The sequence below is a fragment of the Vitis riparia genome, chromosome 15 (genome assembly GCF_004353265.1).
Source record: "Vitis riparia cultivar Riparia Gloire de Montpellier isolate 1030 chromosome 15, EGFV_Vit.rip_1.0, whole genome shotgun sequence".
In the NCBI taxonomy this organism is placed as follows: domain Eukaryota; kingdom Viridiplantae; phylum Streptophyta; class Magnoliopsida; order Vitales; family Vitaceae; genus Vitis; species Vitis riparia.
This window is the reverse complement of record NC_048445.1, coordinates 7,205,566-7,226,935: the sequence shown is the minus strand read 5'-3', so window position 1 is coordinate 7,226,935 and position 21,370 is coordinate 7,205,566. Positions and strand designations below refer to the sequence as shown.

At 31.9% G+C, this 21,370-nt stretch overlaps 3 protein-coding genes across 3 annotated transcripts; all 3 read right to left on the bottom strand.

The window, feature by feature from the left end:
- Positions 1 to 1,030: 1,030 nt before the first annotated feature.
- Positions 1,031 to 4,205, bottom strand: LOC117931715 (epoxide hydrolase A-like). The gene is made up of 4 exons (XM_034852748.1): positions 3,841 to 4,205; positions 2,838 to 3,020; positions 2,498 to 2,739; positions 1,031 to 1,398 (listed from the first exon to the last, which is right to left on the bottom strand). Exons 1-4 carry the CDS (start codon positions 4,126 to 4,128, stop codon positions 1,158 to 1,160), a joined length of 954 nt encoding a protein of 317 aa, XP_034708639.1. The 5' UTR covers positions 4,129 to 4,205; the 3' UTR covers positions 1,031 to 1,157.
- A 1,524-nt stretch (positions 4,206 to 5,729) lies between these two features.
- Positions 5,730 to 9,500, bottom strand: LOC117932439 (60S ribosomal protein L15-1). The gene is made up of 4 exons (XM_034853692.1): positions 9,401 to 9,500; positions 8,560 to 8,726; positions 6,503 to 6,700; positions 5,730 to 6,213 (listed from the first exon to the last, which is right to left on the bottom strand). The coding sequence occupies exons 1-4, from the start codon at positions 9,402 to 9,404 to the stop codon at positions 5,968 to 5,970; spliced, it is 615 nt and encodes a 204-aa protein (XP_034709583.1). The 5' UTR covers positions 9,405 to 9,500; the 3' UTR covers positions 5,730 to 5,967.
- Positions 9,501 to 11,915: 2,415 nt separating this feature from the next.
- On the bottom strand, positions 11,916 to 14,632 carry LOC117932440 (protein transport protein Sec61 subunit beta-like). Its single transcript, XM_034853693.1, has 2 exons — positions 14,495 to 14,632; positions 11,916 to 12,344 (listed from the first exon to the last, which is right to left on the bottom strand). Exons 1-2 carry the CDS (start codon positions 14,615 to 14,617, stop codon positions 12,096 to 12,098), a joined length of 372 nt encoding a protein of 123 aa, XP_034709584.1. The 5' UTR covers positions 14,618 to 14,632; the 3' UTR covers positions 11,916 to 12,095.
- Positions 14,633 to 21,370: the final 6,738 nt, after the last annotated feature.

Here is a 21,370-nt window from a genome sequence, read left to right as displayed (position 1 = left end):
ATAAAGATCAAAAAAGCTTATGTGAAAGGTCAATGGGTATTTTGGTATTTTGATATCTTATATCATTTTCATCAAATGTAAATTATATGAACCAAACCTTAATTTTTGGACCAATACATAATTATCCCTTAAAAATATTAAAAATGCTTCATAGAATTACTATCAAATACACTATTTATTTAGAATAAGAAAAACACACAGATCAAATCATAAAAAAAAAAAAAAAAAAGACACCATGGATTTAAAATTAAAAAATAAGTTGAAAAATACACAATTGTCCCTTAAAAATATTAAAAACGCTTCATAGAATTCCTATCAAATGCACTATTTATTTAGAATAAGAAAAACACACGGATCAAATCATAAAAATAAAAAAACCATGGATTTAAAATTAAAAAATAAGTTGAAAAATACACAATTGTCCCTTAAAAATATTAAAAACGCTTCATAGAATTCCTATCAAATGCACTATTTATTTAGAATAAGAAAAACACAGGGATCAAATCATAAAAATTAAAAAACCATGGATTTAAAATTAAAAAATAAGTTGAAAAATACACCATTATCCCTTAAAAATATTAAAAACGCTTCATAGAATTCCTATCAAATGCACTATTTATTTAGAATAAGAAAAACACACAGATCAAATCATGAAAAAAAAAAAAAACCATTGATTTAAAATTAAAAAATAAGTTGAAAAATACACAATTATCCCTTCACAATATTAAAAACGCTTCATAGAATTACTATCAAATGCACTATTTATTTAGAACAAGAAAAACACACCAATCAAATCATGGATTTAAAATTAAAAAATAAGTTGAAAAATACAGAATTGTCCCTTAAAATATTAAAAACGTTTCATAAAATTACTATCAAACGCATTATTTATTTAGAATAAGAAAAACACAGATCAAATCATGAAAAAAAAAAACCATGGATTTAAAATTAAAAAATAAGTTGGAAAATTCAAATGGTTGAAAGATTGCATGAGGCCAATGCCCACACCCTAACCTAATGCAACTCAACAAACATGAATCGACAGGAAAGACAAAGAAAGCTGCCATTGAAATTTGTTAAAAAAAAAAACATTGAAGAGTGACAGAAGAGAGATAATGTATGAATAGTTAATTTAAGGTTTCCAAAACAGTGATGGATCAGCATTCACCAAAGAAGGATAGAATTTCACTAGTAACTCGTTCAGCTTTCTCAATTTGGATGTAATGATGGCCATCAATCACAACCACCTCCATGTTAGGCACCAGTCCCTTGAATGCTTCTCCCTTTATATATTCCCGTGTCCCAAATGCTTCAAATCCCAGGTCCTTGTCCCCAACTATATATTTCGTTGGTGTAGTAATTTTCACTCCCTGCCATGCCCCTAGAAGCTCCCAACTCCTGTCACAATCCCAAAAGTTAGGAAGCATGGGAAAAAGAGGAGTATTTGTTTTACTTTAAGAGTGTGCTTGGAAGTGATTCTAGAAAACGTTTTTAGTATTACTAGTACTTGAATTATAAAAATTTTCAAGTATTAAAAATATTAAAAACACTTTTTAAAATCACTATCAAATAGATATTAATTTTTCTTTCATTTTCCTATATCATATAGAATATTATGAAAAAAGTACAATACAAATCATGTATTTAATATGAATATGGTACGCACAATCCATAACAAATGTATATAACATGAATTTGGTATGTCCAATCCACAACAAACCCATCCCAAGGTCAATTTATGAAATCCTAACCTATGTCAAACTTGTGGGCAATTCAAATTCCCATATGTTTTTATGGGTTATTAGACAAAATGATTATTTTAGAATCTATAAAAATATATCTCAAAATTATAAAAGAAATTATGAAATAAGACATGAAAAATTAAATATCTCAAAAACAAAATTTACTATTATTTTCTAAAAACATAAAATAAAAAGTGCATATGGACACTTGAGTATTCAAGACACTTTAATAATTTTTTTAAAATTAATAAACTCATTAATCTAAATGAATTAAAAACTAAGTGAAAGTGATCGTTTATCTAACTCATTAATCTAATATAATTAAAAACTAAATAAGAGTGTTTGTTTATCTTTTCTATTTTTTAATATTTTAATGAAACATCATATAATATATTTACAAATAAATAATATGTGAGTTTGGATTTCTAGAGTTTATACAAACCTTGATCAACTCCCATCAACCTTAATGTACATCACACTCGCATGTTCCAAGAATCATTATTTGGGTGGCCTAACTCGAACTCATAATCCTGACTTTGATATCAATTTTTGTATCAATTTTGACCATTTTATCTAAAAAACAATTGATGGTAATAGAACTAACCTTTTTATGACATTCAACTTAGACCCGTCAAGTCGCAACTCTAATTTTATTTCCGGCAAACTTTCCTAAAACCAAAGATAGACCACTAGTTTCCTTTAATTTGTTTTATTAAAGTACATGGTCTAAAAACAACTTAAATGCAAGAACTTACATGTCCATGGCACGGTAGTAGTTCAAACCCCCAGTAAATCCAGACTGCTGAAACTTGCTGGCACTAAACTGAAGCTCCTCCTCAGTGATCCATGGAGGCAATTCTGATGGGGTGTCGAGAAAATCAATGATCTCAACACCAGGAGGAGCAGCCAGAAGATCAGGCGCATTCACCAGTAAAAACTTCTTCAATATCGTCAAACAATCATACCTAGAAAATGACTTTTCTGCTCTTCCTGGCTCCTGAATTAATGCACCACTAATTAAAGATAATATCGAGTTATTACTGTTTCAATATGAAGTTATGAACATACCGACAGCAACTGCTGATATAAATGTACCTGAAACTGAATTATGTAGAGACTGTCACCAAATACTTGGTTCATGAATTTGAGTGGTTTGAGCTCCGGTGAGCGTGGCCTGAAGGGAACGCCGAGGTTAACCAGTGCCTTGACCCTATCTGGCCTCAAGAGGCAAAGGTGCCAGGCCACTTCTGCACCCCAGTCATGCCCCACTACAAATGCCTGCTCACCAACACCAGTATTCAGCACCATGTTTCACTACAAAAATGAACTACTTGTATCTCTGGTTGGAATTTAAAATAAGCACGGATGCATGCGCGGTGGGACTCCGGAAAATACTAAGGAAAGAAAAGAAATAACAAAAGAAAATGATTTATTCAATTTTAATCTGTTTTTTATTTTCCTTATATTTTTCTTTGTATTTTCTTTGTCTAACATTTTTTCTCAAATTTTTTAAAAACCAAACATAGCCTAAAAATTGGGGGGAATTTTGATGTATAAGTGTAAGCCCTGCTTAGGGATGTTCTCGAGATGATTATCAAAAAGACAAATTGAGACTAATTCTTAAAGTAGTTATAAAAATTATTTTCAGAAAAAAAAGTTAAAAATAATTTCTTCCTTTTATGAAGTTACCATATACTTACATGATATATAAAATTTATCCGGTACTATTTATATGTTTATGATTGCCAAAATATCTTAATCTTATTATAATCAATTAACCCTATAATTTATTTTAAGTTACGTTTAATAATGGTTTTAAAAAATATTTTTAATCTATCTAACATTTAAATAAAAAAAATTTAAGTGTTAAAAAATATAAAAATATTTTTTAAAATCACTGTCAGCTCTTATTTTTCGATTCACAACGCTTTTAAAATCATCATTTTTCCATTTTCGTGAGAAGTAAAAGCGATTTTTTTATTTTTTTATTTTTTAAATGTTACAGAAATACCAAAGTCATACTAATCAAGTTTTACCATGCGCTTGAGCTTCCAAGAAGATGATAGAAAAGGCTTTTCCAAGATAGGAAGTGAAGTACCTTTTCTTCTCCGAGCTGGTCCAAAAGGCCAATTAGGTCTCCAACAAGGTGGAGTATGGTGTATGAAGCTGGATCAGGGGGAGAATCAGAGTCTCCGTAGCCTCGCATATCGGGCGCGACGACGAGGTAGCCATGCTTGGCCAAGTGGGTTATCTGGTAATTCCATGAAGACCATAGCTCAGGGAAGCCATGAATGAGGAGAACAAGAGGTCCTTTTCCCAGCTCAGCTACGTGCATCCATATACCATTTGTACTAATTCTCCGATGGATTATACCCTCCGTACTCATGGTTTGATCTCTCTTTTCCTTTGCTGTTTCTTTTGTTCTGACTTCTGAGTGTTCATCGCATTTATAATTGAGAGATTGGGGCTTTCAACACTGGCGGCTTGGAAAATTCAGAAGACCTTTACTTGAGAAAAAGGTTTTGTGCAACCCAATTTCTAGACCCAAGCCCTTATGGGTTTTCATGGGCGCAAATGTCTCTTCTCTAATGGGCCGGGTTTAACATTGATAATCATCAGCCCAATTGATGAGGAGTGCTTCGGCTTGCCTATTTAGAGTTTGTTTTAATCTATTTGAAGGGAGGAATCAAAATCATAATTTAAAATTTTAGCTACTAAAAGTTAATTCTTACTTCATTTTGGGCCGAAACGCAATCCAATGTAGCGGATTCGGACCATCCAGTTTGGGCCCAGAGCGGCCCAAGTTCGAACCCCCAGTATATAAACTCTCTAAACACAGCGTCTCCACTGTGTAAAGCGCCTTAGGTTCATCGTTCCTCCACTTTATCGCCTGCCAAACCGGGATGGGGAAGAAGAACAAAACGGAGGCTGGCGGAGGAAGAGACCATCACTGTCCTTCGACTGTGTTCATCTCCAACTTTCCTTACTCATTCACCAACTCTCAGGCATTATCGATCAATCTCGCCTTTCATCCTCCGTTTGGTTTCTGAGAGAACCGCAGAGCATGAGGGGAAATTTTGGACCTTTTTTTTTTCCTTTCCTTTTCTACATAAACTAAGGAGATAATATTTGTATTCCCTCAGTCGAGTGGAGTTTTTTGCTTCATCCCTGGAAAATCCAGAATTCAAATTTTTTGCTTCCTGTTTCGTGGACTAAATTTGTATATACTTTTTGTTTTTTATTTTTAAAAACGAAAATAGTTATAGATATTATTTAAAATGTACGTTCTTAAATACTTGTCTTTACTCTTTAATGCTATTTTTTATTTCAAAAAAGCATGAAAGAAATTTAAAAAGTGCTAAGTTATGTTTAGTTCCCGAGAAATAACAATAAAAGAAAATTAAAAAAATCAGAAGAAAAATAAAAATACATTTAAAATCAATAAATACTACTTCAAGCTCAATTAACTCTTTTTAACTTTTTTATATAATGAATAATTTGAAAATATATAAGTTACTGGTCAATTTTAATTATATTTAATTTTTTTTTTCATAATAAAATCATTCTTTGTTTCTTTACTTTAATACTTTCTCAAACCAAACAAGATAAGGAAAATGGTTTTTTTGTTATATTTAATTTATTACAAAAAATATATAAATAAAAGTCAAATATAATTAAAATCAAATTTATATATTTTTCAAAATATTTAGTATTTGTATAAAAGAGTTGAAATAAAAAAACAACTTTAATAATAATATATATAAATAATTTATTATTTTTAAATTTATTTTTTTAGTTTCAATTCTTTTTTTTTTCAATTTTCGTAGAACGCAACATAACTTAAAGATAATTATTTTTAAAAAATAAGGCATTAAAAAATTTTACTACATAAAAAATAGGAGTTATTAATTTTTTTTTTAAAAAAAAGGAAGTGCATCCAAGTGAGATGGACTTTGTTGCTACTATCAAGACACCCACGAAAACAAGTTAAACACACAAATTTCCATATCCAGAAAACCACAAATGCATATGCACTAATCAAGTTCAAGAAATCAAAATAACAAAATTTCGAGGCTAGCAATGTGATAAGCTCCACAGTTTAGATGCCAGAGAGAGTCTATAACAAGGTTCATAATGAAAACAAACCATTCTGAGCTCATACTGAAGATAACAAGTTCGGAGGAAACAAAAGGCAAGCAAGAGATCCAATGAAGAACTGCCGAAATCAACGATACCGACGAAGGGAGAGCGTGTTGTTCCTTTTCCAAGTGGCCCTGCGAGAAGGGCGTGCTTTGTGGTGCCGGTGACCCTTTCCACGGAGTCCTCTGTATTTCTTTCCTGCAGATGTGAGACCGCGAAGCTCCCTGTGTTTGTGCACAGGCTTGCAGATCCAGTTGATCCTTGGATCATTTCGAATTGCATTATGGGCAGCATCAACTAGGATTATCTCATAGTATTTGTATGTAGAATCCTGAATGGAAAATTTTCAGAGAAATTAGCTACCGACTAGGAGCTCACATATGTGTATGTGCCAGCATTATACATATATGAAAAAAAGACATTGAGAGTTCCACGTGCGTGCGCGAGTGAGAGAGGGGGAGATCAAGAATTGAAAGTAGGATTTACAGCTGTTAACAACATTTCTTTTTCTTGTTATTTTATGCTTTGACAAAATCTAGCTACCAAGAGTATTATAGCTCAAAACATAACATAGCCAGTTGGAAGGAGTAAGCATGCACAAAATAAACTGCACAACCAACCTCGTTTATCCAGTACGAGTTGAGAACTTTCAGACCACCTAATTTCCGGCCAGCACGTTCTTCAGCAACTGACCTCTTGCTACGTTGGAACTTCAGCTGGGTGACACCCTGGTTTGTAGGCTTTCCATAAACAATGCCCTTGGGAACAGGCCTCTTCCGACCACCACGTCTAACACGAACACGATAGATAACATACCCCTAAAATAGAAATAGTGTTTGGCATTATAATCAAAGTAAAAAGAATCATCGTCTTGATGCTTATCAAATTAATGGGCCAGTTTGTCATAATTTTAAACTAATGGGGAAGTTTATAAGCCACTGAAATGAGACTCAAAAAAATGGTGGGGAAAGAAAACCCCAACAATGCTTTAATCCATCTTAGTTTTGAATCATTTTGCACTTCTATGGGCAATTTTAAATTATTAACTAATGACATGATAAGATACCAATTCATGATATCTCTATATCCAATACCCTGACAGGTGCAACTGGGTACCAAAATCAAACAGACGGCTAAAAGCCTTCTTTCAAAAGAAAAAAACACCATTGTAAACATTATGATAACAATTCACATGCAGGCTAGATGACAAAGGAAACTCCAATAATTGGTCAATCGTAATCATGTACACTATGCTTGGACAAGTAAACTTGTGTCTTGAGAATAGGCTCATATTCCATCTCAACAAAACACATTAGAAGGGATCTAAATGTGTTTTTTCCCCTTTTCTTTGGTGGGTGGTAGGAGTTGTAACAAATATGCATACCTTCCCTTTTAGGAAGGCTTGTACACCAGTAACTCAGATGATTGCATTTCCAGTAGAAGCTACTACTAAGTATCTTAATACATTTGGTTTAATCTCTGCACCCAGCCTCAGCCAAGTTGAGACAACAAGCTATAAGGCCATAGTTTGAGGAATAGTCCACCTATTAAAAATGGGTGCATGAATAACCAAACAAATAGACACATGCGTGTGTATGGCCGTAAGTTAGCAGCAGTTCCACTTTTAAATGGAAAAAGACAACCTTTGAAAGTAATCTCAAGACACAACCTTACAAATAAGGATATTTTCCTTATTCCTCATGGGTTTCTCCTCCTACTCGACATCCAAAAACAATATTAAGAAGCAGAAAAGGAAAACCTAGCCTTGCAGGAACACATGAAAGTGACAGAGAGAATCGATCTGCTTTCACTAATTTCCATTCTACACTACTTTTACAAATTCCAGTGTTCAGGAGAGATGGGATGATGAATAGGATAAGTCATAATACAATCAAGAGAATGAGGGAGGAAAGCTTAAAAGGGTAATGCCGCATAAAGAGAGTCATGTAGTAATTAAAAATCAGAAGGGAAATAGAGATTATAGAACTAATGAATTTCCCCACTCCCTAGAAAGAAATTTGTTTTTATCATTCAGAAAATAGGGAGATTACTTAACCACTATAAATATCCCTTCATTAGTAAACAAAGATGTTTTGGAGATAAGCAAAAGAATTCAACCGTTTTTAATATGTCTGGGAGAACTGGATCCAAACATCAATCCTGTCTCCAAGATTATACAAACCCACAAAATAATGCTGTTGTCCCAATGCCCTCCCATGGAGGTAGACCTTCTGATGGGGTAAAGCATTTAATGATAAATTTTCAAAACAAGGAGGTTTTGCATAAGAGTGTCTGTAGCCTCTCGGCTCAATTAGAAAATAAAGCAAAACTCGAAACTTTAAAATTGAAGCTGAAATTGCCAACATATTATATTATGTATTTCTGGGATCATATCACCAGCAATCCTGCACTTTCTTTTCATGATTGTGATTTTATATTGTTTATTCTTTACTTTGAAATAAGAATTAACTTATTTCGAGATGGAAAATTGAAAAAAAGCAAGTGATTGCAGAAAGCATAAGGTCTTGTATCAGCTAAGACGTTCCGAACGAAGGCAGAACTGACAATTTCCTAATATGTTCTATGTAAAATGGAGTTCTTACATGATCAAAGGCAACAATGCTTAAACAGAATACATCATGGTTAGAATCAATGTCTAGACCAACTCAATTCTTACCTGCTTTGCTTTATACCCCAGACGGCGAGCCTTGTCAGGTCGTGTGGGCCTCGTAACACGAACAATTGAAGGGTGTTGGCGATACTCCCAGCACCTGACCCTCTGCAGAAACCTCATAACATCGGACTGCTTCTTTCTCCATAATTCAGAAACATACTTGTAAGCCCCTGACATCACCAAAACCGAAAAACCTCAACTCAAATAAAAAATTTTAAAATAAAAATAAAATAAAATAACTTAATAACACTTTCATTCAGTTACTTTACACCATTGTGACACATAATCAAACAGTAACATATTGTTCACCAAGACAATGAAATGCCTCGCCAAAGATAGATCAGAAGCATCAAACTAATCAACAATCTTTGATCCTCCAGAAAATGCAGAAACGAAAAGAAAACAGAATCTTAAGTCATGTTTTCGTTGATTCTTATTTCAAACAAAGAAAAAAATGAAAACCTGATCAAGTGAGCCAAACAACTCTATCTCACTCAGTTAGGTCAAGATTTGCTTTTATTCCTAGCATCCAAACAAAGAAGGATCAACTGATTCAACCTAGATTCCTTTCACTTTCCTACATTTCCTCCAACCAAACACAGCCCAGTAATCGGGGAAAAACACTTTATGACATCAAGACTATAAAAATCTAAACGTGAAAGCTTAAACAATAGATCAAAGAATAGAAACCAAAAAACCATACTTCGTTGTCTGCGTCAGATCAATAAATCAAGATAAAATAATAACAGAAACTAGGGTTCGTAGCACAGATATGTACAAGTAAATTACACTGAAGCATCAAATTCTAGGGTTTTTGAGCGAAGGAAAATGCTTAGTTGCTTACCCATAATTCACAGGCTCAAAGGTCCACAGCCTCTGGAGGTGCTCTCTTCCTTCTCTTTAAATAGAGGAGAGCTACGTTCTGGTGTAACGCCCTAGTGTTATGAACGAAAGAAAAATCAATGAAGGATGGATCTTAGCCGGCCATCTGTACAGCTTTCAGATTCGGCTAGGCCTAATTTGAGGCCCAAATTAGGTGGGCTTTTCTTTTGGGTTAGGTCTGAAATTTGACGGCCCATTATTTTGTGAACAATAAATATAGAAATATTTTATTAAAAGGGATAGAGTTATTGGTTTTAAAAATCAATTTTAATTTAATGTTATGTGGAACATCATTTTGTTGAATACGAATTTTCTAAATATAAATTAATAATTTAAGGATAATTATAGGGTTGCATTTTAAATATTTCTTATTATTTTCTTAGTTAAAAATAAAACTCAAAGCTACATAAATTAACTATTTTTTAGTTCTAAATTATTTTTAAAAATTATTAACCCCATTAATAAATTTAATACAAAATGTTGCTTAATTTGAAATTCATTTCTCTAATGAGAAAATTTAGTAATTAGATCTATTTTTGAGTTCTAAATTATTTTTAAAAAGTACTAAGCCTATTAATAAATTTAATATAAAGTATCGCTTAATTTGAATTTCACTTCTCTAATGAAAAAATTTATAAATATATAATCTTGTATTGCAAAAGAAATAATAGAGTTGTTGTGAACTAATTTTTATTCATAAATTTTGTGTCTCAATGAGTTTATTATTTGAGTTTCAATTTATTTTTAAAAATCACTAGACTCATTAATGAATTTAATATATTAAGTATTGTTTAACTTGAAGTTTATTTACTTAGTGAAAAATTTCGGAAAAAAATTGATTCAATGTGGTCGAGAAATAATTGAATGGTGTAAACTAATTTTGTTCCATAAAATTTTAATATTAATTGGATCATTGTTTTAATTTTAAGTTATTTTAAAAAATTATTATACTCATTAATAAATCAAACACATTAAGTTTTGTATACTTTGAAATTTATTTGTCAAATAAAATAATTTATAAAAATATGTTGTATATAAAGAAGAAACTAATCTAATTATTTAAAATAAATTGTAGGTTTATGACTTTCTAACGTTATTGAGTTTTATGACTTTTTAAAATTAATTAAATTGGTTTTTAAGTTTTGAATTATTTTTTTTAAATTAATAAATTTTATGTATCAAGTATAAAAATTTATTTGTTTAATAAAATTTTTTAGAGAAGTTCAAAGAAATTTAAAAAATAAACATGTAATTTAAAGAAAGATTATATTTAAATATTTTCAGTATTTGTATTAGACGGTGGAAAGTGAAATTTTTTATAAAAAAAAGAAATAAAATTGTGATAACAATGTTTACTTTTCTTTAAAAATTGTTATCTATTTTACCTTTTTTTAAAAGCCGAAATAAAGAACTGTTATTAATTTTTTTAAAACATTTTTTATGAAGACTATATTTTAATCATAGGGCCAAACAAACTCTAACAATGTTAACCACAGTTTAAAACCAATTTTAAATTTGGTCTATTAACAAAAGTAACTTTAAACCAAATCAAAAATTATATGGTCGTTTTGAGTCAATTTTAAATTTGCTCTAAAAGCATAGCTGTGGGGGGTTTTAAATCAATTTTAAAATTACACCAAAGCCAACGTTACCCAAGATTGGTTTTAAAAAAAATATCACATGGGTCGAAATAACTACTTTGACAATTATTATTTTTTAAACTCAGTTTATGCCTACAATAACTTCTTCTTTTTTTTAAAATATAATATATATTTGTTTTTTTCAATCTTAAAATTCAAATCCTAAAAATATTTCTTAAAAAAAAGGTCCTACTAGGCTACTACTAGTAATACCTTTTAAACTACAAACACAAACATCAGTAAGTACACGAAGCATTCTTCGTGTACTGTGAATTAGAAGTGCTGAAGCCCAGCCTAAAAAATAATGAAATTTTGCAGAAATTTTAAAATTTAATCAGATGTATCCTTTTTGGTAAGATTAGAAGAATTCATGCAGACAGCGAAACATAAGAGTAAAGAAGGATAAAAATTTTTAAAATAATTTTTTTATATTTAATTATCTTGTAAAAGATATTATTTTTTTTAAAAAAAATTTTAATTATTTAATCTCAAAAATTAATATAAATAAAATAATTTAAAATAACATATAAAAATAATTTATTAACTTTAAATATTTCTATTTTTTATTTTTTTTCCTTTTGTTTTTCCTCTCTATTCTCTTTTCTTTCAAATGTTATGGAATCAAACATAACCGAGTGGGTGCACAGAGGACCCCAAAGCATCATTAACCTACCGTCAAGGCAATACTAAAATTTCAGGCCTCCTAAGAGCTTGTAAGTAAAGAGGTGAAGGTTTCTAGATGCATATCCAATAGTAATAACCATGGAACCCAGCAATCCCACATTACGTTGCAGAAACAAAGCTTCACTGTGTTGCGATGAAACAAGTATTTTACTATTTTTCATGAATCACCCAAACCCACCTGCTATTCTCGCAACCATGCACAATTTGCAAGGCAGAATAATAAGCCGCCATCTAAAACAAACCAATGTTTATACTTCATCATCTAAACCAACCGTCGATTAAAGATACAAAATAAAGCACATTCAACTGTGCTTTCCTATTTAGTATACCATTTTAGGCCTCTTTCCGGACAAAGTAGAGCTTGCCCATGACATGGAGAATGGCAACAAAAGCTATAAAACCAATGCTCATGACAAGTACAACATTGGGAGAAATCTTGAGCCCAGGGGCATCATCTGTGTAAAACTGCAGCATGTTCCCACTGGCACCTCCAGCAGTCGCACCACTTGTTGTCCTCCTCCTCCTAAGGCTGGCAGCAGCTGCTGCACTTCCTCTTGGGGGAGCTGCTCCATTTTGAACCATCTGTAACATCCATTTGAAGTTTAGAAACAACCAAAAACAGTTTGGTAAAGATATCCATAAGAGAAAACCTCTGGTCACTCAAAATGGGTAAGATCTAGGCGTCTTAAACCATTTTCTTTTAGTTCATTTTGTCACATCAATCCTATGTCAAAGCACATTTTATTAATGTAACCATGAGGTATACACTCTTTACTAAAGCCATGTTCCTGGGATTCAAAACATGAAAGGGAACAGACAGATTTCATAATTTTATACAAGCAAATGCATTTTAGTCACTTGCATATGAATCTAAAATGCAAAATGATAGAAACCACTTATAAATGGAATGGGTTTCAACAAACAGCATTGAAGGTACCAAGTTTTTGGGTTTCAACAGAGGATCGATCAAGGTTGGGAGCCATTAGTAAAAATAATCTCAAACCCTGATTGATCATGATTACTACCATAGAGCATAGTCTCAAATTGCAGGAAAATACTTGTTAGTTTCAGTTATACATATAAATATCAATAAAGTAAGTAAAGAAAAAAAAAATGATATCCCTACCTCTGGTGTAATAAAATGAAAAATTTCCTTTCTCCAAAAAAATAAATGGAAAGAAAAAAAAAAGATTGATAAAAGAATGGGGCAACATAGCAAAATCACTTGAAAAGACATTGCACTATCCTACATTCTCTCCCTGCAACTACCTTTACACTTTGTGTTCCCATACCCAAACTTCTGAAGGGAAATCTGCTTAAATGGGTAATCTTTCTATTGCTCTCATTACCAAAGGGTTTCCCTTTCCAAGAGTGTGTTTGGTTCATCAGCATCTAAACTTGATAATAAAAATGATATTTTTGGGAGTCAATTCACAAAATAGAATGGGTATAAAGATACCTGTAAAACAATTATTTTTCTTTCGATAGGTAACTTTTCTTTTCCAGGATTGGGAAAACATATCCAATATGAAGTGACCTTTTGAGTTTTTTAACCCTATGCCAGAATCAGGCAACCAAGTTTGTCTGAATCCCAGCAGCTTTTATCCCCAACCTAATCTGGGAAAGTGTAATCATTCAAGAAACAAGGATTAAACTCTTTCCTTTTCTAAAGACAAAGAACCAGAGCTCCACCAAAATCATGAGCATTGGGTCACTTGTTTAAGCCATGGAACACTAGGTAGATTGGTCACAAACAAAAAGTAAAGTTTTAACAAAAAGATAGGTAAAATTTGCCGGTAGAAATCTGTACCTATTGACAACTTAATTTTGCTCTTGTTAAAGGAAAAATCTAATCAGGCAATCATAAAAATAAGCTTTTAGTTGACTTTTACATCAACCTTATGGCCATGTTTGGAATGCTGGAATTGAGAATAGGAATAGGAAATCAATTCCATCTCCTGTTCTTTCACATGTTTGGATTGTCTTTGAATCAAAATTCATTGTTGTGAAAATCAAATCCTACTCTCACTAGCTTTTCGATTCCTCTTCTACATGCTATCATCATTCCCCTCCATTCCCACTCATTTCCACGTACCAAACGCACCATAAATGTTTTGTGTTTAAGCTTGTCATATGCACGTATCGAACACACCATTAATGTTTAGAGTTTAAGTTGTCATGCAATAAAAATAAACAAACATACAAAATACCAACCAAATTAGGAATTAAGTTTCTAAGACTCAAAATTTTAATTTTCTTTTTTCTTTTTTTTTTCTTCCCTTATCTCGAAAACCAAACAGAACAAAGAGGCAATCTGGACAGGAAAAAATAAAAAATAAAAAAATTAGATCCAACCACAACCATCCCAAAATACCAATCAAAACCCTGAACCATATTCAGAAACCCTAAACCAGGATGAATTGGGCAAAATCAGATCTGAGTACGTATTCTATGGGCGGGGGTTTTGAGATCAACTATAGGTGTAGGCTCCTTCCGCCCTTTTTGTTTAGCTCATTCGTGGGAATGAATGAGAAAGAGCGGCAAGGACCAACAACTATAAAAGAGGAGTTGGAGTAGGAGCGAGGATTCTCCCGATTCAAAAACCTAGAATCAAAACCCTAAAGCAATCATCACAACACTAATGATCTACGTATCTGTGATTTTTACATCAGAAATCGTGGCCAAAAGCATGTAGATTCCAGAGAGCGGAATAAAGTTGGAGAGGAACTCACCTTCGAGGCTTCGAAGTCGAGAGAATCGCGATCGGAGTTCCGAGTTTTGACTTCGTGAATAATCGGCTCAGGCGTTTTCAATGGCCCTTTATTTCGTACAAGCGTGTGGGGACCACCACACATTCCACGTCTATTCAACCAATTGTATTTCGCCACGTAATACAAATTAAACGCAGATGGTAGATCTCTCCTTTGTTCCGGTCGGATGGAGAAATCTAAATCAAACTACAATAACTAGCGTAGACAACATTTGACAATTTAAAAAATTAAAGACTGTTTAAAAAAAAAAAAATTAAGGATAATTTTTTAAAAACAATTTTTAATGTTTTTTTAACATAAAACACTTGGAATTTTTTATGTTTTTTTTTAATATTTTTTAAATATCACTTTTATATATAATATTTTTAAATAAAACACATGGGACAGGATATTACCATTTAAATAATTGCTTATATTTTTTTTATTAATTTTCAAAATAATAATAATGACAATAATGTCATGTGATTAGTTATTAAGAACTTTTAAGACATGACATAAAATCTCAGTTTTTTATGTTAATATATATATATATATAATAAAATAATAAAAAGAAAAAATTAGAAGAAGAAATTGGAATACTCACAAAGAATTTAATATCATATTTTATGTTTTATTGATAATCAAGAAGAAATTTATATTAATATAGAGATCATTTATAAGTTCTTACGATACGACAAATTCTCATATTTTTGTAACACTATCACTTTGATGACTAAAAGAATAGGTTTCATCCAAATCTGATTAAGAAAAACCTAGTGGGAAAAATTGTAATGAAGAAAAAAAGTACAATATTTTTTAAATGATTTAACCATTAGAACTTCTCATTAAAAATCCTATCAATCAAATCCAATGAGACAAAACTTGTACGAGGGAAAAAAAACTTCATAATAGTATTCTCTTCTATATGCATACATGATTATGTTTTCTTCAATATTACATTTTGTAGATCTTTGAATTTCCACAACTAATGTTGTTATTTCTTAACTTTTTCAATGTAGTAGATGATAACTCTTTTGTGAATAGATATGCTAGATTATCACACAACAAAATTTGTGGAACATCAATTTCACCATTATCTTAGAACTCAAAAGTATAGAAGAACTTAGAGGAGATAAATGTATTATTTTACCTTTTATAAATTCTCCTTCAATTTGTGCAATATAAGAAATATTGTCTTCATATAACTTGACTAGATTATCATAAATGGAGGATAGTCCATAAGATCTCTGAATATGTTGAATTATTGACCTTAATCATGCACATTCATTATTTGCTTCATGAACTTCAGGTATCTTTGAATGATTTGAAAAAGTGTCTACTATTGTTGGTTTAAATAATCTTCACATGCAATATTGTTGTATTACCATAAGTAAATACATATCCAATTTGAGATTGAACTTTGCACATGTTTGAAAAATAACCAACATATGCATATCTAATTAATTAAAATTTTGATTTTTTTGAATAAAAGAAACTCATGTTGGTTATTCCATAACGATATCATAGAACAAGTTTGATTTCATTCCAATGTATTCAAACTAATGCATAATTGTATCATGCTTGCAAATTGGTTGAGAATGCTACATCTGATCATATACAATTTGCAAGATAAATCAATGCATTAATCATATTGAGATATGATACTTTTGTACTAAATAATTCTTCATTTGCTTATACGAGATTAAACATATTTTTATTCACTTCAAGTAAACAAACAATCATAAGGTAGTTAAGTTAGTGTGATTTGTCCATATGGAAGCATGTCGAAACTTTCTCTATATATGTCAACTGATAAACTAACATGCCACTTGAAATACTTGATTTGTAGGCCAAGACCACATTTTGGTTTTTTAAGATCTTTCACTTCAAATTTTTTCATTAGATAATTAATCATTCTTATAAATTCTTCAGAAAATCTAATAAGATTGTAACAATTACAAACCTTTACACCTTTACTTCAATCATACAAGGCCATAATTTGATCAAATATATTATCATTGTGACTTGACTTAGAATGTGAAATGAGATTTTCATTCATTTTTTCAAAAATTTTAATCCTTTGAGAAATTATTTGTTTAAAGCATCTTTATCATTTAGGGAATTATTTGCATTAGACATTTTAAATTATTTAGGGACTTGGCTTCATGCCATTTCATCCTTCAAAGATTTTTAGATAAGCATGGATTTATATACATTATAAAGTGCATATCAAGTCCTTCGAGAATGATCAATCATGTTAGTTAGGAATATGATTGAGTCATTATGAGAGTTATCGAAGGTTTGTGCATGAAACGTTACACTATAACGTTTGCTTTATCTCAATTACACTTTTGGTTAATACCCCATTGGTATCAAACAATTTTTACATCTTCATGCATCAACTTCATATCCATTTGGCTTTGTCTCCGCAGGTATTAGACTTTTAAGTCCTAATACTTATATAAACAAGTTTAGTCCTTTATCAATTTTTGCTTTTCACTTTAACCCATTATTTTGATGTTTGTAAGAACCCCTCCCCCGATGACACGTGGCGCGCACCTCTACCCGAATCGATCCTGGCCGTACCTCCCAAGAGGACAGGAGGCACACACCTCTATCCGGGTCCCCCAGGGAGGAGCACACAGCACTCGCAAGTATCATGCCCGGGAGATGATATATTCTATCCGGATACATTGTCCGGATCATTGACTGTAGCGAGCAAGCCTTACTGAGTCATCCCCGACAGCTTGCCACAGCACACGTTTCGCCGCCTACAGAGCGAAAGGACAGGAGCGATGGCAAGTCGCCTCCCACGATCTCTGACAGCCGCCTGCAAGGTGATGATGACCCTGCCACCACCTTGAAGACATCATGATGAGCCAAAAAGTCTTCCTACCATTAAAGAGGGAGACAGAGCTTCTGACACCATATAAAAGGGCCTTCACACAAAGAAGAAGGTAAGCTTGCTATCCTTGATAAAGGCCGACAACTTAATCTCTGGAGCCATGGCTAACAAAACCATCGAAGGGTGTGTCCGGACATCTTGTCCGAACATTTTTTGCAGGGTCGACTGAGCCAGAACTGGGTCGACTGAGCCAGAACTCAATCTTGGTTGAAAGCATGCGTCCACTTGGCAGCAACATGGATCTCTGGGACTGAAGGCATCAACAATGTTGACATTCTTAAACATTAGTCTTCCCAATCATATGTATAACCAATAAAGATCTTTTTCTACTTTTGTGTATGCATACCTCTTTAATGTTATTGTTCAACTTATTCCTCTTTTGAGGGTATCCATTCAATTTGTGCATTTTCAAAGGCAATTGAATTAATGTTTCCTTAGTGGTTATATATTTAATTAATTATAAATTAATCAACCATTGTCATTAATCTTCCATTCTTATCATTTCCTCAATGAGTATGACCTCTTCTCATAAAAATTATATGCATGATTTAACATAACTTAAAGATACTAAAATCAAATAAATTTATAATCTAAAGGATGAATTTTGGAAAAAATAATTTAAAATATTTAAAATATTTTTTGAGGAATGTGAATCAATTAAAAATATTTTGTCTCAATCAATTAAATTCTTACAACCCCAATTGTCTAGATCTAATTTTATTATACAAAACTCTATCCTCTTTGTGTTAATATCATAACATGGTATTTTCAAATTTTGACTCGCGTCATTTAATGGAATAAACCTTAATCATCATTTATAATTAAAGAAGAGGCAAAAAACAAAAAAAAAAAAAAAAAAAAAAAAAAAACAAACAAACAAAAAAAGCCTATGAAGTTAAGCTAATCCACCTATGTTAATCACCCAAGAGGGGTCGAATTAGGTGAGGTCTAAAGTAGCAATTTTTATCCAAACAAATGCAATAAACTAAAGTTAAACAATATACAATTAAATTAGCAATGAAATAAACTAAAAGAAAAGATAAGAGATGCAAACTTAAAATTTATAGTGATCAACCCCAAACCCAACCTATGTTCACTCTCTTCATGTCACTTGAGGATTCCATTAACTTTTAAAGCTTGAACCAAACTTTAATCCTATACACTTGGATTCTCAATTCTAAGTGTTGGGAAAACAAACCATGGATATAGATTAAAGGGTAGCAACTAAGATCTTAGGTGTTAGGATAGAGCCTTAGAAAGTACAACATACTGTGACAGTTCGAGATTCATTAATAAATTTATTTATTTATGTTTCTTGTTTCTTTTTCTATCCATTTTGCATTAATTGGTTATCCAAGCATACACACTTGTATCACTTACATTGTACATTGCATTAAGAGTTGCACAAAGAATACAAATCATAGGCTCCTTACAAAATGATAAGTGTTCATAATAGGTTTATGGGTTTAGACAAGCCGATGGAGACTATAGTGCAGTACCTCCTAATTGAAGGGATGACTTATCTTAGCCATCAAAATAAGATTCTCATTGTGAGTACAGTAGTGTCTACAGTTATATATTGGACAAGGCCTATGATAAATCATGACTTAAGATTATCAAGTTGTCATGATTTATCAAGCTACTATACTACATTGACTCTCAACCTTAAAAAGATATTGAGTTTGTGTCAAAATTAACAAGAGACTTTGATCTATGGGTGAGATCTGATGCAGTCATATATCCTTATGGATTGGGTCACTAATAGAAGCTAGTAGCAACAAGTATTCTTAATAGCGGCACTATGATATTTTACAAGATTGAGATAGTGTGTCCCCTTAGGTAACCCAAATGACATGTGATCAAGAAGATTATGGTAATAACATTTCCTTTAGTAGAATTTGACATATGCTAATTGGAATTAAAGTATATCAATTAGTCACATAATAAGTGGATCTGTAACTTAATGATTAGAGAGATAATCTTAATAGGTTGACAACATTATCTTATTAGATCATGGGTACTAGCTCATGAGGGGTCTACATGTAGTGGATAGTAGGACATAGACTTGAGTTTCGCCTAGTTGTAATTTCATAAGATATTGAAGTGCAATTGATTCTCTTTAGTGAAATGTTAAATCAACTTCATAATTAAATTATGAGGGAACTAACATTTTCTTATGGATCTCAGTGGTCCTCGATCGATCTCCTAGTTCATGGCGACATGTTTGTTTTAAGGGATTTGGGTTTTAAGTTCATAAGTGTGGATAAAGACGTTGTGGCAAAAGCATAAGGTTAATTGATTCTCTTTAGTGAAATGTTAAATCAACTTCATAATTAAATTATGAGGGAACTAACATTTTCTTATGGATCTCAGTGGTCCTCGATCGATCTCATAGTTCATGGCGACATGTTTGTTTTAAGGGATTTGGGTTTTAAGTTCATAAGTGTGGATAAAGACGTTGTGGCAAAAGCATAAGGTTACACTAGATCCTATGAGTTATATTTTTTTACTAGACTAATTAATTAGATCCTAATAAGGCTAATTAATTAATTTAGACCTAGGTAGACTAGATTAAGTGACTCAAACTCAATTTGGGTTCAAGTCACATAAGCCCACAAGGAGCCCTATAAATACCCCCTAAGAGTTAGGGTTCCAAACTTTTGCCTTTCTTATTCCAAAGAGCATCTTAAAAAAAAAGCCCTAGCCACCTTCTAGAGAGAAAAACGCACACTTTTCGCATGTCTAGATCTGCTTGAAAGGTGATCAAGTGAAAAGACACCAAGTAGACAAGCTCCATAGAGTTTTCTATGGTTTTGGGATTTTCTTCGACATCTTCATCGGCTTGAAAATGATTTGAGAACATCCAAATCAAAGGCATGTTCATTTAATTCTCTAGATCTACTTATTATATTGATTTTTGATACCATCTTTTCCACTACATTAGATTTAGAGGAGCCTAGGGTAGATGGCATGCACCATATATGATCCATAGCTAGGGAATAGAGTAATTTGGAGTTCTCAACAGTAAGTGCATTGGAAGATGCCTAATTTTTAAAAAACTTATGTTGTGATGTTTTTAGAAAACATGTCTTTAGATTTAGATGTTCCCAAATCCTTTTTATGATTTGTGGAAAAAAACTTGAATAACTTATGATCTTCAACCCAATGACTTTCTTTTATATCTTAGCAATGGAGAAGTAGGTTTCTCTTTAGAGGGAGTGGGAGTTCGGATTTCTCTCAAAACAAAGTGGAAGATAACAATTAGTTTAACCCTAAACACTTAGAGGGTTTATATAAACTCTTAACTAAGCTTAAGTAACTAAAGTCACAGGCTTGACTCACTTAATCTAGCTCAGTGGGTCATATTTAAATAATTAGTCCAAAGGGCTTGAATTAACTAAATATCCTAAAAAGACAACCCATAAGTTATTTAATTATAAGTTCTTGTGCAACCTTATGCTTATACAAAAGCACCTTTTTGTATTTTATAATTAAGTACTAAAAAAACCCTCTCAAAATAAATGCTACAAAAGAGTATGAGCTTAAAGAGTGACCATTAGAACCCATAAGAAAATTTTGACTCTGTCATAATTAAATTTTAAAGTTGACTCAACATTTCACTAAAGAAAATCATTACACTCTAGTATTCTATGATATTAGACTAAGATACAAAATTCGAGTTTGTGACCTATTATCCATTGCATGCAAGTTTTATGTGAATTGATGTTCGTAATCCGACAAAATAGTAGCTATTAACCTTTTAGGATTACCTCTCAATACTTGAGTTAAAATCCTTTTATATTATGATCAATTGACATACTTTTGTCCACAAAGGACATACGTCAAATTCCATGGAAAGAACTACTATAACTATAAATTATATGATCATGAATCATTAGGATCACCCAGTGGGACATTGAAGGGAATCCCGGATCACTAAATCTATCAACATT

What these genes read in the sequence shown, in the direction of transcription:
- LOC117931715 (XM_034852748.1), bottom strand. Translation starts at nt 4,128, where the DNA reads ATGAGTACGGAGGGTATAATCCATCGGAGAATTAGTACAAATGGTATA. An exon ending in ACCAGCTCGGAGAAGAAAAG is followed by an intron (nt 3,021 to 3,840) that starts GTACTTCACTTC and finishes GTTGGTGAGCAG; the next exon opens with GCATTTGTAGTGGGGCATGA. An exon ending in TCTACATAATTCAGTTTCAG is followed by an intron (nt 2,740 to 2,837) that starts GTACATTTATAT and finishes GCATTAATTCAG; the next exon opens with GAGCCAGGAAGAGCAGAAAA.
- LOC117932439 (XM_034853692.1), bottom strand. An exon ending in TGGGGTATAAAGCAAAGCAG is followed by an intron (nt 6,701 to 8,559) that starts GTAAGAATTGAG and finishes TTTCTATTTTAG; the next exon opens with GGGTATGTTATCTATCGTGT. An exon ending in ACTCGTACTGGATAAACGAG is followed by an intron (nt 6,214 to 6,502) that starts GTTGGTTGTGCA and finishes TTTTCCATTCAG; the next exon opens with GATTCTACATACAAATACTA.
- LOC117932440 (XM_034853693.1), bottom strand. Translation starts at nt 14,617, where the DNA reads ATGTGTGGTGGTCCCCACACGCTTGTACGAAATAAAGGGCCATTGAAA. An exon ending in TCGACTTCGAAGCCTCGAAG is followed by an intron (nt 12,345 to 14,494) that starts GTGAGTTCCTCT and finishes TGGATGTTACAG; the next exon opens with ATGGTTCAAAATGGAGCAGC.